Genomic DNA, 19,366 nt, shown 5'->3' on the forward strand with positions numbered 1-19,366 from the left:
GTAAAAAGGAAGCCATCATGTTCCTCTCCTCCCTAAAAAAAGCCAGAATCCAGGAGGCAGTATGTGAGGACTGAGAAGACAGCAGGTGGCCTGGCAAAGTGACATGGCATGGGGAGGACTTGCCAGCTTTTCCTGGAAGGATGAAGAGTGATTCCAGATTGCTGGTTAAAATGCTGTGGAGGAGTTGCTTCTTAATGAACAACTCCACTGCACCCAGCAGCCCAACCCCAGCTCTACCAGTGCAGCACCTGCAGCAACAAGGACCTCCCTCCAGGCAGCCCAAGCCTTTGCCTGGAGGGAGCACCGCCCTCCCTTCCCAGGACCTGCCACAAAACCTTCCTGAACTCCACTGGAGACATGTCCTCCCCACCGACAGGAGTAGCTGCACCCTAGCCGGCTCCATGGGGTTGGGAGAGAGAGATGGGGGCAGGAAGGGCACCCTGTTCTTCTGCTCTCCAGCTATGTGGAGAAGGTGCCTGGGAGCTGGGGCTCATGGAGATCCATGGTTTCACCACACCCCTCCAGGGAGAGCACCCCGTTGTTATCCAGTTACTTTGAAATTGCTCTCAGCTCAAGCCAGCTTAAGGTAACATGCAAATACCAGTATTTACTCACAACACCCAAATCAGGCAGCAGGGTTGCACATGTTTATAAAAGGCACACGTGATGAAATGAAAGAAAAACCACACTTGGTTTCACTTGTAGGAAGATGAGATTGAAGCAGGCGCTCGCCCTTCATCCTGCACCCACTGCAGGTACCACCTAGGAGGGGCTCAGCCTTCCTACATACCTGGTGCTTCTTCCTGCTACTGCACTCCAGCTTCTACAGCTCCTCTCCCCTTTGAAGTCCCTCATCAAGTTAAGACAGATTTGGATCTTTCTCCTCCAAACAAGCTGCTTTCTTTCGGAGCAGGGGAATAGGCTGTGCTCTTTAATTAGAGTTACACATTTCCCGGCTCCCCTGGAGATGCAAAGATCTTGTTTGCAGATGGGTGTCACCTCCTGTGCCTGCCTGGTCCCTTAAAGATCCCTGGAGGAGGGAGACCCCCTTGCCCCTCTTCTCTCAGCAACTAAGGCAGTCTCTCCCACTGGTAACGCATTTATTGATGAAACCCACAAGGTGAGCCTCAGATTGAACTAAAAAATGATGTTATGCTCACTGGGACAAGCATTTCTTACAAAGATTTCAGCAGGTTCCCAGCTGGGTAGACTGCAGTCAGCTGAGTGCAGCCACATAAATAATGATAAACCTCAGTCAATGCTGACAGGCTCAATGTGGGAAAAAAAAAAAAAAGGAAAATGGCATAAAATACCCTCAGAATCCTTGCCTTTTTTGAGGATGTCTAAGAAGAAGGCGAACTCCTTAGTAAACCTGGCATCAGTGGGATGAGTAACAAGGGTTACGCAGCAGAAAGCAGGGAAATGATTAGTGAGACGCAGTAATGATGACAAAAAAGCACCAAGGAAAATCAGCAGTGCAATCCCAATTAAAAAAAAATAATATATATATATATGTATATAGTGACATGTCTAAAAGCAGCCTGTGGTTTTGGAGGGCCAGCTTAGCAATCCTTACTGCAAGATGGTGTAAGAAGGCAAGCACAGGCTCTGGGAGCTCATCACAGCCCTCCTACGCTGGACTGGAAATGTGATGGGATTCAGAGCCCTAAGGCTCACTGCAAAACTGTTCCACACGTAAAAGAAAATCCTTTAAAAAACAGGATGCAGGTGCTAAAGCAATCATGCTGAAACCAGATTTTCCAAAGGGATTAAGCAGCCAAAGATTCTTACAAGCAGCTATTTATCAGTATTTTCAAGGCCCTGGTGACTTCTTGTCAATGAGAGTTATGTTTGATATTTTTATTCTCTTGTTTTTCTTTCTGTCTCTTATCTACCACAATGCAGTGAGGCTCTCTTTTCTCAGGTCAGCTGAGAAGGTAACTGGGCTGTGCTGGTGCTGTCTGCTGCCTGTCCAATCCCCAGCAGCTCCTTTCCTGCAAGAGGCACAGAGCCACATCTCTGCTTTTATGCAACAGGGAGGAGGTTCCCAGCCCTGCAGCCCTCCCGGGGAGGTTCTTTCTGTCTCAAACAAGCTAATTTTAGACAACAATGAGATCCTTAAGGAACAAAAGGTTTTCTTTGCTGTATATCACAAACTTGTTTACAAAGTAAATAGAGAACGGTCTGTAATTTGGGCAATCTAATTAATTATACAGTTGCAGCCCGGAGATGAAAGGTAAATAAGCTCATGAGGAGCTCAGCCTCCAGCTGTGAGCTGCAGAGAATTAGCGATGGCCAGATCTCCTTTCAGCTGCTATCAGTTTGGTCAGTGAGCTGAAGAGAGGAGAGACCTTCAAAGAGAAGTCACCAGGATTTTAATCACTTCTCACTGTAGTGCGAGTGTTACAGCTGCAATCCCTCAAGTGAACCTTCTCCTACCCTTACAGAAACACTCACAGGTATCCAGTGACAGACTTCTAGGCTGCCTTAAATCCCAGCTTCACTGTCTCTGTCATCTTTGCCTAGAAATTGCCTTGCAGTTTCGGACAGGAGATGTTAATTTTGGTTCAGTGAGCATTTCTGCTTTACAAAGGGAAAGAAGAATGGATTCTGTAACAGGCAGGAATTTGCATTTTGGCAGGAGTGTCTAAAGCAAAGTGCATTTTGCCTGGCCTTTGGAAAAAAAGAGAGCACACAGGAAATTACTGGGGAAAGCTCACATGAATGCAGTCTCAGGCATTTTTAACAGAGAAATTATGCTACTTTAAGATGAGAAATGAGTCAGAATCAGCTAAGAAAACCCTCTTAAAACATCTGTCTCATTCTGTGAAGTGCTGTCATTTTGTACACTTTCTAGAGTACAGTTTCAGAAGTTTTTTGTCTTAAACACTGTTAGGTCAAGCCAGAAGTGTTTTGAGGCTGTATCCTGTCTCCAATGGCAGGGGTAGGATGAACTGGCATTACTGATCTCGGTCACTGCCAGCTACACACAAGGAAAAAAAAAATAATCAGAAATCCTTGACTTCTCTGCATGTTAGTGTACAACTCCAGCTGGACTTGTTCCCCCAGAGATATAGCAAGGAATAACAGGTGAGCCTGACCAAGCCCAGGAATGCCACCCCCTTCCGATTCAGCCACACTCCTCAGCTAAATTTACTTTCATTTGTAAACTGAATTTACATTTTACAAATTAGAATTAAATTTGTAAATCCTATTTCACGTTCTTTAAACTTCAAGAGTTTCTCCAGACAAAAATGAATTGGAAAAAGATGCAAAGTCTAAAATCTAGGGTGGCTTAAGTCCCCTCTTAGGATCCCTGTTGGGAAGTGCCTTAGCTTAACTTCAGATGCATGATACACATGCATCTTAACATGCTTAACTTCAGATGCATGATAATAATGTGCACAAAACTCAGTTCTTGAAATCACCATCAAGAGAAGGTGCACTTTTTGGGTTGACAGGGAAAAGAGCTGTGAAGGCTTTGTGTGTGGAAGGGCAGAGAACATCACCCTGTCCTTACACATCACTGATGAGGATGACATGCAGCTTGTCTCTAGTCAAGTGTGTGGGGAAAGAAGTTAGAGGGTAGGCAAAGCTGAAGATTATTAAATTGTGGCCAGGGACACATAGGCAAACAGGGACATATGAACCATGCTAGGACAGCAATTGAGGAAGCTTCAGAAGAAGCAGGGAAACATGGGTTTGGGAAAGGTTTGAGGTATCAGCGAGTTCCTACCGTGACACAAAAAACCCCAGCAGAATTATAAGGAAGAAAAGAAAAAGCACTCCCATCAATGTGCAAGGGAAGAAACATGCTGTGGGTCCCCTGTGTGCAGCCCAACCCTCTCATCCATCAATAATTTTCAGTTGTTGGGAAAAAAGTTAGGATATACATACACCTTAAAATCACTAAGTAAAATCAAGAAGGACCTCAGTCTCGGACAAAATAAATTTCTTCTGCTCTGAAGAGCTTGCAGCCCAAAGAGAAATGACAGACAAGAGGAAAAAAACATTTGCAGTGAGGGGGACAGAGAGATGAGTGATTTGCCAAAACTCGCAGATGCAGCCTATGACAAGCAGTGTGTTTGACATTGAGTCCCAGGGTTTTGATTCTGGGTAGCTGAGACTGCCTGAAAGCATCCAACATCCCATCAGGAAGTGACTCCTCACTGCTCTGCGATCAAAGGCAGCTTGCTTTCAGTAACCTGAGACAAGCCTGGCCTACAGTGTACATCATCTTATTTTAAATACATCAGCAATCATGGGTAATGGGTGAGATTTACCTATGGGAAGTCCAGCAAAGACCTTGACTATGAAAACTTCCATTACTCCTGGAAACTTCATCAGGCGCACGATTTCTCTGATGCTAAACAAGCTGCCAGACTGTGATGTGCCTGCTGAAGATGACATATGGGTTAATACTCTGTTAATACAGGTTAAGGGTAGAAAGCAGGAAACTCTGAGACTCTGCTCAGGTTCACCACCCAAATACCACACCTCTGCTGCACCAGCTTTGTGCTGATGGCAGGAGGTCAGGTGCTGGTGCCAGGTCTGCATGTGGAGGAACCTTCTGAGACAGTGGGGTTTCCTCCCCTGCCAGACCAAACTAACCCTCAGCAAGGGGTCCACAGTCCTCTTTTCTGAGACACGTGGCTGGGATGGAAGACTCCAATTCTATGTGGCACAGTGAGCAAAATATTTGGAATAATCCTCTTTCCTAAGCTAGCCTTAGACATTGAAGAATCAGCATCTCAAGGCTGAGACATTTTTGCCCTTAAATGCAACTCCAAGGTCCTTCAGCAGTTCTTGCAACATGCCAGTCCCCTGCCCCTTTTCATGTACTATTTATCAGAAGCACAAAATACTCACTGTGCTCTGTCACATGATGGTCTGACTTTGGTTTAGTCTGTGAAGGGATCCAAATCATTGCTATCAGGGTGTTGATGAGGCTTCCCACCAGCCCAACGTATGCAGGAACATAAACACTGCAAACAGGAAAAATAGAGGTAACTGGATAAAAACCTTACACAAGGTATTTATACCTCCATCCTGCAAAGGCTTGGGCATTTGGGTGAGGAACAATTCCTCCTGAAGTCACAGTACACAAGGTATCCTTTCATGGAGAGTTTGGAAATGACTGCAGGTTGAAATTTCACCAAAAGATGGCTATTGCTATCAAGATAGTTTATAATTTTATTAATAATAGGGTATAATACAATGCTTTGAAATTTCCAAGTGTTGGCAAAAAGAGCTTTTCTTGGTTTAATGAAGCTTAGAAATCTTCCCACAGAAAGTATCTGCTTGTTAGATCCATCTAATCATCATCTAATCCCCAATTTCATTCATCTAAGTATCGTCTCACTCCTTCAAATTTCTCAGTGAAATAAAATGAAGTTAAGGGAAGTACTCATGGTGATTAAGGATGGTAGAATATGGCCTACAAGCAGAGCTAAACCCACCAGAGAGACTATACCATTTGAAAAGGAGGCATTAAAAATAAAAACATGATTACAAAACCTTCTCAGAAGCAGCATTTTGACTTTTGAACTTTCCTCCAAAGGTGTCCAAAACCAAGCCAATATCAACTACTGAATCTTTAACAGAAGTAGGGCCACATCCTTGGATGTAGGTACAGTGAACGACAATTATTAACTATAGTTGTAAAATGATAAAAAAGAACAATTACAACTTATCTAAAAAACACAGACACAAATAAGGCAATAGAGCCAGTAATTAGTCCTCAATTATCACTGTCCTCTTAAAAGAGAAGATTAGGAAATGACTCCTCCTAGTCTTTAAGGGTATGTGGGAAGATTCCTCACCCTAAAGGGCTTCAATTTTGAGAAACACAGTAGAGCAAAGTCCAGGGCTGGAAGACTGAAACTGAGGGAAGTCAAGCTGAAAACAGAGAGAAGCATGTTTTAACAGTGAGAGTAATTATCCACTGAACCAGCTCATTAAAAGTCTCCCCCATCATGAGAACCCGTTTACTTGTAGGGTTTCCTAAAACACTTGCTTAAAACCAGCCACGGGAAGCAGGTTTGGGGTAGGAACGCCCAGCAGAAACACCAAGGGCTGGTGTCATGTAGGGCACAAGGGACCACCTGGTGCCTTGGAGGCATCAATTTTTAAACATTTTGGACTTCAGCAAAGAAATTCCTGGATTTTCAAAATCCAGAGAAGCCTTCCACCAGAGAAGGCTTTGGAGTTGTGCAGGTCCATGCAAACTTGGAGGTGAGTGTGCCATCCCTGCATTCCCAGTAACCTGTGTTGCCAAAAATAAGATGTAAAAGTGAGCTGCAAGCCCCCAGCTGATGCTCCCTGTAAGCCTGCTGGTGAGAGACTGCTTATTTACTTTTACCAGCTTTTTACTGCTGATTTCCTTGTCAGACTATGGCATATGTTTTTCATGGAATAACCAGCAGCACTAATTGTAAAAGCCTCAAGTTTCCTCCATGCTAGGCAAAGGCACAGTGTGAATAATTTCTGGAGTATTATTTAAGTCACAGAGCAAGAAAGTCAAGGATTGAGATGCAAACAAGCAAGAAAAGCATCAAAGAGCAAATATAAATATATATATATATATACACACACACACACATGTTCCCGCTAATAGTAACAGCAAAAATCCCAGATGAATATTTTAATTCTCATTAATTATTATTAAAACAACAAAACCAGATAATATCTTTCTGCAAAAGGACTTAGCACAGTAATTTAGACCTGCTGCCTTCTATCCGCCAATCTGCTTTACTAATTAACTCAGACCACAAAATTAGTCATTTACTGGATCATTACTTTTCATTTTTAGTGCAGCAGATTGCCACTTTCTAAATTAAAATTATATGCCAAGCAGTTCCCAAACTACTGAAATTAAATTTGTGGACAAAAGTTTTTATCCAAGACATCCAGAATTTCTACTTTGCTTTGCTACATAAAGTAAATTTACTAAGAAAATAAAAAGGTTAAAATAACCAAAATAATGCAGCTGGCTAAATAGGGGTGGGAGGTGGTTTTTGGGGGTTTCTTTCTTTTCTTTTTTTTGGTTGGGTTGTTTTTGTTTTGTTTTGTTTTTTCTGGGAGTTTCTATATTTTAAGCTTTCATTCTGATATGTAAAAAACACATCTCAAAAATTTGTGTCAGCCAGAAAAACTTCCTTTCCAGTCCTATTTTTTCCTGAGGTTGTCCAGAATCTCACATACCAATGTAAATATGTTTTACTCTTCCCATCCAAGAAGAATTACAGTAAGCAATGACAGAAGGATCCCCCTGTAAAACTGCAAGCAAACAATGCCCTGTGCCTAATTCACTGGAAGCATAGGACTGTTAATTCACTGCTGTGAAAGGGAGAGGAGAACCTTGACAATTTACATGTTTGGGAAAACTTGGGCTTGATATAACAAATTTGTAGAATTTTTATACGGATGGTTGCTGAAATCAGAGAAATCCAATAAAATATGGAGCTCAAAACTGTGTTTCCCAGACAAGCCTGAAGCTTTCCAAGTCATCTGAAAATCCCTTTTTCTACATCTTTCTGTATGTGCTCCATCATTTTCCATACGTTAAGCACTGTCATTCCTTGATGGAAAGGTGAGGAAGGTACACCCTCCAGTTAGCTGCTCTACTATCTCTTCCTTCAGCAGGGATTGAATGCTGAAATTTGACATAACTCCAGTGTCCTGGAAACCATCTTTTGCATTTGTTTGTTGGCTCATTTAAGAGAGATGAAGTGAAACCAAGGGAGGTGGTGGTAGGAATGCTTTGCTGGGTTGGTAGCACCTGCTGAACAAGAGCTGGCTCCTGGTCACTCATCTGTTTTTTTATTCTAAGATTTAAACATGGGCTCCCATCTCTGCTGATATCAGCGAGACTCCTTTTGCATTCAGTTTTGTGTGTTTGTTTTATCAGGAGGAAGCCTCACCAGGAAGGGATGCAGTGGCACTATTAAGATAAATGAAATACATAAAGCAGGTTGCTCCCATGGGACCTTTTCCCATCTTCTTCCCCTTCCTGCTCTCCCTCTCATCCCTCCTGGCTGTCCACAAACCAACCATGTGGAACCAGAGTGAGCCCTGCCAAACCCAGCAGCAGATTTCCTGAGCAGGGCAGAAGAACAAAGGCTGCGGGCAGGACTAATACAATTAAATTAAATGGAGCAAAAGGGCACAGCAGCTTTGGCAGCTGAGCTCATTGTATGGCCTCTTCCAGCTTCTTGTTGATTAATGAGAGATTAAGGGCCTTTACTGTCCTGGGCTTTATGGTCAAAATAACTTGGGTAACTTTATCTGTGTACTTCAGCATGTTATTTATAATTCCTCTGCTTTTTAATCTGTAGAGAGAGCCCCTTTCTGACTTTTGTCAGCAGCCTCCTTGGTCTTCCCTGGGGAATTCTTCTAGCAAAGCCCCTTTCAGCTGTCAGCTAAGACCACAGCTTCCCACTATTCTTTTTGTGTTTTCAGCCTTGCCATGAAGCAGAGGAATAAAGCGCGTTTTCCTGTCCTTCATGGGACTGATGTATCCCAAGCTCCTGCTTTCATGAGGATGCAAAGATTTTGGCTGCAGGGAGCAAACATGTGAATCTAAGACTAGGAGGAACTAGGGTCAGGGAGGACTAGTTTTTGCCAAGATGACTAGCTGCAGCTTGTTCTGACTTAAAACTTTCAGAGACACAGGAAGAGAACATGAGCAGAGGGACCTGGAGGCCAGGAGCGGGCAACATCAGCCAAGCACTGCTTAACAATCTAACAAAAGCCTCTCCTTTTCACTTTCCTGAAGCCAATAGGTCATATGTGGTGCATGCATTTAAAGCATCCTTTTAAAGAATTTTAAAGGGCTTCAAAAAGTAGGATGGCCACTAGCCACAGAACCCACGGTGCAGCCCAGTGCAAGGCTCACTCGGTAGCCTGCAGCCATGGAGAAGGGACAAGTGGCTGGCAGCTAGGATTACCCATTTGGAAAGTCCATCCTTAATGCTGGTGGGAAAGCAGAACTGATGAGGAAACCATTAACAGTAATGTACTGTTAAACAGATTGACCCCCAAAAAACCCTAGGATCCAAAGCCAGCTGGAGGAGGGCTGCATTTCTTTCCATTTAATGCTTAACCAGCCCCTGTATTTACTGGCAGGTAAGTCCCAACCTTCACCACACCTCCTTCACATCCTGCTCCCATCAGGGTCAATTAGTATGAGCCAAATTAATGCAATCAGAATTCAGTTTCTGAATTAAGAATGACAGTAACACAGCAAGGGCTCACAGAGGCTCTCCAACTCCTGTCACCTGTCCCTGAAGTCAGAGGTGGCACATTTGAAGCACCTGAAAAACCTGGCAAACTTTAGAGCAAGTGCAGCTCTTGGAAAGCAGGACAAACAAGTACATGTGGGTGTATATAGGCACATCCATATGTACAAACATGCGTGCAGAGCACTTCCCCGTAGCTTTGAAGCAATGCTTTCAGCAAAACTTCCATGAAAAACTCAATCCTGCAAAGGCATGTGCAGCATGTCAGCACCAGGCAGCGGACCAGGAGCAGGAGAGAGGCCACTGACCATGCATTTGCAGGCATATTTCCAGGCATATTTCCAGTTCTCAGACAGGGAGCCTGAGCAGAGTCTGGCCACAGGTACCTGCCAGCCACAGCCCCCACGCAGCGCCAAGCAGGGGTTGGGCTCCTGCTTCCACCAAAGGCAGCTACAACAAACCAACAGGGCCACAGTTTTGGGCTCCAGCCCAAATTCCAGTCCTTGCTGGGCTGCAATTCCCATCTTTGATTTCCTGCCTGAGAAGCCTAGGACAGACGATGTAGGCAGGTACATAGCTGCTGCTGCCAGCCGGGAGGCTGCATGCAGGCTGTGTGTGCCACGAGATGGTATCAGTGGCTTTCCCATTAGCATTCCAGCCACAGAGCCCTGCTCTGCAAAGCCCAGGAGAAGAACGCACGCGTGTAATTGCACAACTAAACGTTGCGTCAATACAGCGATTCTTTCGAGGAGGAAGCAGCTCCCAATGATTCCCTGAGGATTAAAGGATCAATGTGTATTTCGGCAGTGAATGGGATTGTGTTTGTTTTCTTTCTCTTTTTCTTAATAAAGTCAAAGTTGAACATAGAGACAGCACAGATTGTTTTTTAGTGACTCACTCCTACTTCAAAACTGCGCTGCATAAAGCCAGCATTCATAGCAGGTCCAGATTCCTTAAACAGCTCTGAGAGGACTCTCAGAATATTTCTTTGATTGCAGTTTGGCCACACTATCCCCTCATACCCTTAGAGGGGCAGATATGGGTGAAAAAAAAAGCTGGTGAGTTAAAAAGAAAAGCAAAGCAAAAAAACTGAGGTTAAAAAAAAGAAAGTTCAGGTGAAATCATGGCACCAAACCATGGGCTCTGGTAACCAGCTTTAGGTCTGTAAGAAAGTGAGCAGTGACCACTGTGCTCCTGATAACTTAGTGATGTGTGAGTTACTGCATAACTAATTGTAAATTAGTGATGGTTTTGCTCAAGGAACTATTTTACTGCCTTGCTGAACGCATTTCTTCTCTGACCCATTGTGGTCTGGTCTATATTGTTAAGATTCTGCCTAAATAAAAAAAAAAAAGAAAGCCCCAAAAACCAGCTAAGAAAAAAAACCCCAAAAACCCAAGCACAAAATTTCACCAAGCCTTCTTAAAAAAACAAACCCACAAAAGCCTCAACCAAAAAAGACTGTACTGAGCCTACAGAATTTTCCCACATTTCCTAGGATGTTCATGCCAATGTACAGAGCTAGTCCAGCTTCCACAGCCCAGGGCAAGAAACAGCACAAAAGCACACATAAACTCAGACAACCCAATACTCAGCAGTCTTCAAAGCAGCACTACCAGAGGAGGACCACCCATCACATCATCCATGCCCTTGAGAGACAAAAAAAACACCCCCAAGTCTTCCTTTCTGCAGCTCCTACTCCTGTCCTCATGGAGAGAACATTACACAGAGACACGGAGAAGTGTGTTCACCCTGTCTCTTGACACAGAACACAAAACTTGAGTGGATAGCCACCCCCTCCCATGCATCACCAGGAAGAGGAAGGGGGTTCACTGTCCTGATACAGCTGGAAACCATTACCAGGTTGTCATTTTTGCCACATATGCTTTAGATGAAGAGCAGCAGAAGTTGGCTGCTGCTGCTTTGAGCAGAGCACGAGGCTTTTTTTCACTATGGTGAGCTTGACATCATGGCAGGCTGTTCAAGGATGGAGTGAGACTTCACATCCACGCCCTCCAGAGAGCCCCTCACAGGGTGAGAATGAGTCACCCACAGACAAGTGCTCATTCAGCTGCTCATTTCTAATGGCAGCCACATCTGGAAAATTTGTGTGGTGTGGAAGGAAAAAAATCTGGAGAGGAATATGGGCAGCCTCCATGACCTGTTTCCATCAGAACTGGGTGAGGGAGGGATGCTGAAGATTGGCACTGGTGCATTAGCAGGGCAAAGAGCCAGGAGTGGAACCACAGGGGTACATCAGAGCTGCCGTGTGCTGGGGACATCAGATGTGGGACAGGGACAGGACTTCACAGCCATCACCAGCCATTGGAGCCACCTGTGGATTAACTTTCAATGGACATTCACTCCTCTGTGTGTCACTGACCCAGCACAAGGAGGGTCTTGATACTCCGGCTTGAAGAAAAAAAACCAAAACAATGAAACAGTACAGTGCTGGGCACTGAATAAAAAGAGCTGGGCTTCCTCCATAGGGGAAATCCTTCTTTGGCAGAGCTCCCTAGGTAAAGAGTGTTTTGTATGAATGGGTAAGGCTGGCTGTCCATCAGGGGCTCTGCAGTATCAAAGTGATCTATCCCCACCGAGCACCCTCTGCAGAGAAAATCCCAGCAATGAAAAGCAGCTGGAAGGAGCCAGCCCCAGCCCCAGCCCCGGCGCGGCAGATCCCGCGGCGGAGCGTGGAGGAGATCCTTGTGGCAGGATGCTAATTCCCAGGCAGCTGGAGCAGCCTGGCCATGCCAGACTCTGGTGCTGCCCGATCCAGCGCAGCGCTCTGCGCGGAACTCGGCTAATTGCCGGAAGAGGGATATCAGTTACTCTTCAATAAGATGTGGGTGGATCCGCGTGCTTTGCCCATAATCTGCCACTAATTTCGAGTATCATTTAGTCTTGTGGGCTCTTTTCTAGTAAAACACCCTATTTCCAAATACTGCATATTCCTAATTCAAAGCTTCACTTGCATGTGTGATTATTGTTTCTCCCAATGCACGGCATGGAGAGTCCCACTGGCATCTTGGTTCACTGAACACCTGCACATCTACATGAATTTACAACAAATGGGGGAATAAACTGCATTTCCCAGAAGATTTTAGTTATTTTAGGCATTGCTTGCCTCACACTTCTATACAGCATTGCCCTGTATGCCTAGAAATGGAGAAGTCTAGACAAGGACCAGGTATGAGCTGCACTCCCTGAACGGGGGCTTGCAACACCTGGCTTTGATCCCAGCAGTGCTAACTAATATTGGATGAGCTGGGACAGGTCGAGATAGGGATCAGAAAGTAGGTGTTGGTGGTCAGTGCTCACATCAGAGGCACCCCACTGGTGAGGCTGGGACATGTGCTCTTCAACCTATCTGTGATCGATCTGGCACAGCAGTGAAGAAAGAAGATTTCATGAGAATACACAACTGAAACAGTACTGGGGAAAAGAACAGCCAGTGGGGAATTGCATGTGGTCCTCACAGGGCTGAGGGATTGAGCAATAACACAGCAGCTGAAAGTCAATGCAGATTAGATTTAAAGTTAGATTAGATGTTTGCAGGCTAAACATCTAATTAAATTAAATTCACACATGAAATTACACTTTCTGAGCTGCTTATTTCTGGAGCAGGCAGTTAGGAAGTGACTGACATGGTCATTTCCACCACAGAAACCGGGAAGCACCAAACGAAACTGTCAGAGGCTGGTTCAAAAGAAAGAGAAAGGCCTAATTCTTCTTGCAGCATGTAGATGGTAAGTGGAGTTTGTTGCTAGTGTTGTCGTGGAAGCAAAAGGTTTGGACAGGTTCAAGGAGAGATTAGATAAGCACTTAGAAAAATGATGCACTGAGGGTTACTAAAGCATTACAAATCATACTCACTCATTCATGTCAGGAAATCCCCTGAGCTGAAAATAGTTGGAGGCTGGAAAAGTAATCACAGGAGTATTATGAAAGTTTGTCCAACTCTTGCTCTTCACTAGGATTCTTACTATGATTTTTGTCAGAGAAAGGATAAAGATACAAGATCACATTGAAACATGTGCAATTTTCTTCTCTACACTGGGAATCGAAACCATGTCTCCCACCACCATGTCACAAGCCAGACAGGCACATGTTTGCTCATTCCCTGGAAAATGTTACTTCTTTTTTTTTTTTTTTTTTTTTTTTTTTTTCCCCTGCAAAATCAAAACTTAAAACATCCCTGAGAATAAATAAGAATAAGCACAATTCCCACTTCGTGTTCGGGAGGACACGCAGTTGGGAAAGGGTAATGCTACATTTCAGTCCAAGAAATGTTGATGATGTTTATGTACCTTATCAAGTGACTGTTTAATATAACACAAAGATGCAGTCTCCTTTCTCTTAACCTCTTGCTTGGATACTCTAAAGAAAGTAATAGTAGTAAAGTAGTATTAAAAAGATCTTTTGGGGGTTCTCCCCCACCTTCTCCTTCATGTTAGAGCTTTGTCCCCTAACAGGCAGCAAAGTCTTTAAGTATTTTTTTTTTAAAATTACTTAATTAAGCAACAAAAACTACTCTTCCAAGCTCAGAATGTGGTAAATTATTAAAATGCTCAGTTTGGGTGTGTTGCTGGGTAAGGACTCCCACACACAGACTGGTTGAAGGTGAGCTTGCTAGACTACTCAGTGACTCACCACCAAACACATCGTTAATTATATGTTACAGCATGTCTGACTTCATAGAGTGCTGTAGGTGGTGTGAAATAATCTTTGAATGAGTTCAAGCTTTTTCCAGCTTTTATGAGGTTACAATGCTTCTGACTCCAAAAGACTCAGCTAGGCAGGAAACTGTTGAGGATTTGCTATAGTAACCTGAGCTGCACTCCCAGCACGTCAAGTCTCGACTCACAGCAGTGGCTTTGGAAGATCTGCAAGCTTGGCATTGGTTGGAGTTGTTACCTCTCACCCATCATGATGCACTCACTCACTCACAGCTGGCTCAAAGCAGTATGTGGGCAGAGCTGAATTTTGCTGCCCAAGGATGAGGGGTGGGGTCTGGGTAGTTCCTGTGAGGGGAAGGGGTAGGATTTGGCTGGCAAAGAAAGCATGAAGGGGGTTCTGGAAAGCCACTGACTTTTTTTGCTGGCACTAAGGAGTGAGCAGTGACTGCTGCTTCCAAGAGCAGACACAGACACCAGATGCTCTGGATTTCTTGACACTCTGGCAAGTAGACAACAGGACTAAGGGCAGATAGTTTGATGTTGCAGGTAACAACCTACTTTGCCAGCCTTGGAGGCACCCCAGCATCAGCCCACCAAAGGACTCTTGTTTCTCCCTCTGTCAGGCCCTTCTGGGGGCAGGGCTCTGGAAATGCTGCTGCAGTGATCCCTGAGAGCGACCCTTGTGTCACACACAAGCAAGGACTCCCTCCACACCCCACACCCACAGGCTTTGAGGTAAATAGAGAAGTCCTTGGCTAGCCAAGTCTGGCACTTAAAATTAATCTCCTACCAGGACTGTGCTCACATGAATGACATTTGTAAGCTACGTAATCCCTGGCAAAACAAGTTAATTCTTTACCTTGAGGTAGGTAACTGTAAATGCAGCATCCTACCAGAGGTATGGCACAGACTGATCTTGCCTTGGAACAAGTAGCGGCAGCCAACACCTCCTTCCTCAAGGTGTGAAAAACCTTGCCATGCTTCATCAAGGGCTCCAGCATCTTTTGTCTAGTAAGACCTTTTAATGAAATAGGACACATTAGGACTAATTTTGTATGGGAAGCAGTGTTGAAACACTAATACCTGAAAGTCACACATAAGGCATTTCAAGGGTCAGGTGGGAGACTTTCCAGCATACCACTGCAACCTCTCTGGTTGCACAACAGGCCCCTTGAAACCATCCCTTTCTCCAGCAAAGGCAGGGCCTGAGGGCTGTGGGGCAGCTGATTTGATTTTGTGAAGAGTTTGACCCCAGAAGCAGGCTTCTGCATTGAGATGAGTGAGTCACTCCATTTCAATAACGGGCGAAACCATTAATTGAAGGCGCGCAGTTTGCTTGTTTGGGCAGGCTTCCTATGCCCTAACCAGGAGTGGTCTCACTGCTGCTTGTATTTACTGAACTCCTCTAATTAAGAACTTTGTTTCTCTCATCCATAATGACAATGGTTTCTGCATGTTAAATATATTCAGAAAGGAGGTTGCTCTGTGTTTCACATTTGCAAATTGAAGTAGCTTTCTCCTCTGCACAGTTGGTAGGAGAAACACTAGCCAAGGAATGGCTAAGAAACTTCTCACTGAGTGAGGTATTCTCAACTACTTTGTTTATTGTAGTAGGAAATTATTTGTGTTAAAAAAGCACATTCAATATTAACTAAAGATGCTTGCACATTTTTGAGCAATGAAGGAAAGCAAATTGAATGCATTGCATACCAGTCAAACGCAATTGCCAGGTCTTCTATTCATCCTGTGTACTTTGGCGGATTCCAGCATTGCCAAAGCTCTGAACAAGAAGATCCTTTAACTGCAGAGCTGCTGCAGCAGTTGCATCTCGAGCTCTGCCTCACACACCTTTGCTCTTGGTTGGGGGAACTCCCCTTAGGGAGAGAAAGCGCTGGGTTCTTTCTTTCACTCCACGTTTATCTTGGCCCCACTACAGAGACCACCTACAGGGACGCCAGTTAGCATCAGCTGCGTTATGCTGAACTGGTATTTGTGGGAGCACTCAGCGGGAACCACATCTTAGGCAGCCCCATGGGCAGCTCTCCACCCAGCCACTCGCTTACGGCACAGGCCCGCTCCGCTCACCACCAAATGGCAGCAGCAGCAAGCTACCTGGTGGACTTGTATGGAAAACTGTGAGCAGAGCGTTTACTGTATTTTTAGTTGCATGTAATTGCAAATTAGCAGTTGGAAATAAGGAGAGGTGAGCAAGGTGTGAGCCGCCGGCTGTCGGCAGAGAAGTTTGGAAACCTCCGATTATCCATTGCTGTAGCTGTGTGGGGTGAAGCGCTGGCCCGCTGCTCGCTTGGGGTTTGCTGGGGCTGGAAGATTTACATTTCAAGCCATCTGGTGGTGCAAGAGCCAAAGGCCACAGACTTCTTCGGCAGGACACCCTAGGGAACACCTGTATTTCAGGTGCTATAAGGCAGCTATAAGGGGCTATGTAATTAAGTGGCCGGCAGTGCTGATGATTTTAGATTGGTGTTTGTGGTATCCTGGAGCCTTGCAGAAGCTGGGTGCTCTCAGTGCATCAAAGAGGTCCACTTAAACAGAGGAACTTAATGATTGAGATTGTTGGCTTTTTTCTTTTCTGTGCACAGGGGAAAAAATTTACATTTTCAATTCACATCAATTTTATTTTCAGCAGGGCAAAACCATGGAGACAAGGACTTCAGGGTGCTGCCAAGGCTGTTAGACATACATCTGTACAGCACCACAGAAATACTGGGGTGTCCAAAGCACACAAATCCCCAGATTTGGGTCTGTATCAGTCCTTGTAAGAGTCTTGTTATAAAGACTTCCTTTCTTACCTACAGAAACAGACCTAATGCAATGGCAGATGAAAAACCTCACACTTTAAATCTAGCAATTTATCTTTATAATATCCCTGTGGGTAGTGGTGGTGCAAACACCCTGGATGTACTCACAGGGAAATTAAGCACAGAAAACCTGAATGCCCTAGTAAGAGACCATGAAGATCATGGTGGAAATAAAAAGACATAAAAATCAGGTGTCTCACATGCAAGTTTAGTGCTCAGACCAGAGTACCACAACTTTCCTCTCCTCTTTCTTTTCCCCTGGATCCCCCAGAACCCATTTCTACCCCAGCCATAACAGTGATGCAATGGGACCCCACAGCTTGCTTGTCTTGCAGGACCCTGACAACACAACAACAGCACCTACATATTACAACAGCACTGATGAGAGATGCACGCACCTGTAGATCTTGAAAATGTGTGACATCCCCATTACTGTTTCAAGAATTCCTCCCCAGGAGCCTTGATGTTGCACACTGGTGTCAGCTGGCCCAGCTCCATAAGAACTAGCTGCCCTAGGAACAGGCTTTGCCCTGGGGACACATCCTAGAGCCCTGACTCAATTTAAGCATGAATTTGAGTCAGTGGAAACTTGTCTGAGGAAGGACTGAGTAAAAACCACAGGGTGAGAGTAAAACAAGCAATGCAGATCCTGAGGAATTAGCAATAAAAGCTGCAATCCCAGCTGCAGCAAGGACTGTCATGGAAAAGGGGCTGGAAAAGATCAACTGCAGGCATCATGGGAAAGATGAAAGTCAGTAAAAGCTGAAAATGGTTTAACATCAAGCCCAGCATCAGTGGCATAGATGCAATGGCTGCTGATCCCCATCAAAATGGCAGCACCCAATACAAAGAGCCCAGCCAGAGCACAGGGAATTAGGGATTAGCAGTAGGAAAGGTCCTGAAATTCACTGCTCTTCAGCAAACTATCAGATAGCAGCACTTGAGTAAAAAAGGTGGTGAGTTTGGTACCCACATCTTTACCTTTAATCTCTGCTTCAGATCAAGTCCAGTAGTGGCCTTCAACAAAGGCTATCTTTAAAAAAATTAAATTACACAAACTAAGCACAACTTATTGTATTTACAGACATAACCAACAAAACCTGTATTCCAACTACACTAATACTATGATATCCTAAAAGCAAAGCACCATGGAATTTAAAGTCTCTGGTGATGTTCTTTGTGGGTTACTTTAAGTCTGGTGCCTTTAATTTCTTCCCCAGAGTTCTTGTAAAATCCAAACATAACCAAAAGAGAAGACAGTACTCAAAGATCACTAAACATTTGGCTTTCATCTTTCCTCTGGGATAATTTTTTTCCATCTGCCTGAGACTCCCCCTGTACTCATCTCACGGATGTGAACAGTGAGAGATGGATGCTCTGGTGGCAGAGAAAAGGTGGCAAACCTTGGTCCTGTTGGCATCAAAAGAAAGCGCACATCCAGCCTGCCAGAGAGCTGGTTTTGCTAGAAGCAAATTAGCCCCGAGGCTAGCCAAGACTTTATCGGCTGGAAAGTCCCAGTCATGAGTGCTAGCTGCAAGGGGTAAAGGAAAAAAAAGCAACAGGGAAAGATCAGGCAGGACAAGCCTGAACATGTACAGTTTGTCCTTCCTGCGTTACAATTATATCCTCATTCCTCAGAGCAAAAGGCAGTTCAAAGACACAATAAATCCCTTTCTAGTCTTATGCTTCTCAGGAACGTCATGGAAACGGAACTGAAGTGGTTCCCAGAGATAAGGTGACAAAGTAAATTTAAACCCTTCCCTACAGCGACACTTTGGTAAAATAGCAGCAGAGAAGTAGAGGCACCATTCAGACCCAGCTATGGCATTCATCTGAGGAAACAAGACTGACCTTAGAGGCTTCAAAGGGATCAATTTAATGTACTGCTCCTCACACTCTGCTGCTGTTCCTCTCTTTGCATCGCCTCTAAGGCCCATACTAACTTCATTTCATGGGCTGGATTTTATCTTCAGGAAATGTGATTCCCTTTTGGGGTACATCTTAATAAATTATTCAGTTTAGGTCCCAAGAAATTTGGGCTAAAGCACTGTATTACCAAGGATGGCATTGGCGCAGGCAAAGCCTGAGTGGCCAGGTAAAGCAGCCATCAAACAGGAGATTTTTCAAAGCCTTTTCTTCCATCCCTTCAGGCCAAAGGAGGGGACAAAGAAAAGAAAGAGAGCTGAAAGACAAGGCAGGAAGTACACTCAAGATGGACCTGGGACGTCTCCAAGGGTATTCCCACTCTATGCTGTGTCCCTCACAAACCAAATGAAGCAAAACCAATGGCACAAGGTATAATGATGCCACATGGACCAATTAAGTGGCAAGGGGAAAAGAATTGGATTTTCAGCTAAAAACATGCACTAAACAGCCCTAGACAGCAAAACATTTGTTAGCTGCAAATGTAGACATGGATGGAACAGACAGAAACAAAAGGCTCCATCGTGTACCAAACCACACAGAAACTACACAGCACTTTTGCTGAAAGGTTATGATTAAGTGAAATAACAGTGGCTTTAAAAGGTAGGTTTTAATCTGCTTCTCACCAAGACATTGACAGAGTATGGAAATCACCCTGCCCATCATCCCAACTCCAGGCTCTCACTGCTGACATACATTCATGTCA

General features: G+C 44.5%; 1 protein-coding gene across 6 annotated transcripts in view; it reads right to left on the reverse strand.

Annotated features, from left to right (window-relative positions):
- SLC22A18 (solute carrier family 22 member 18) overlaps positions 1-19,366 on the reverse strand; it is a 59,046-nt gene that overhangs the window by 18,875 nt on the left and 20,805 nt on the right. For 5 of the 6 annotated variants that reach the window (XM_015632115.3, XM_015632116.3, XM_015632114.3 and 2 more), the window contains 2 exons: positions 4,870-4,985; positions 4,284-4,397 (listed from right to left, as the gene is read on the reverse strand). In XM_015632115.3, coding sequence (XP_015487601.1) covers positions 4,284-4,397; positions 4,870-4,985 — 230 coding nt within the window. The remainder of the gene's footprint in view (positions 1-4,283; positions 4,398-4,869; positions 4,986-19,366) is intronic. The other variant, XM_015632117.3, reaches the window with a different exon arrangement.

The sequence above is a fragment of the Parus major genome, chromosome 5, assembly GCF_001522545.3.
Source record: "Parus major isolate Abel chromosome 5, Parus_major1.1, whole genome shotgun sequence".
Lineage (NCBI taxonomy): Eukaryota > Metazoa > Chordata > Aves > Passeriformes > Paridae > Parus > Parus major.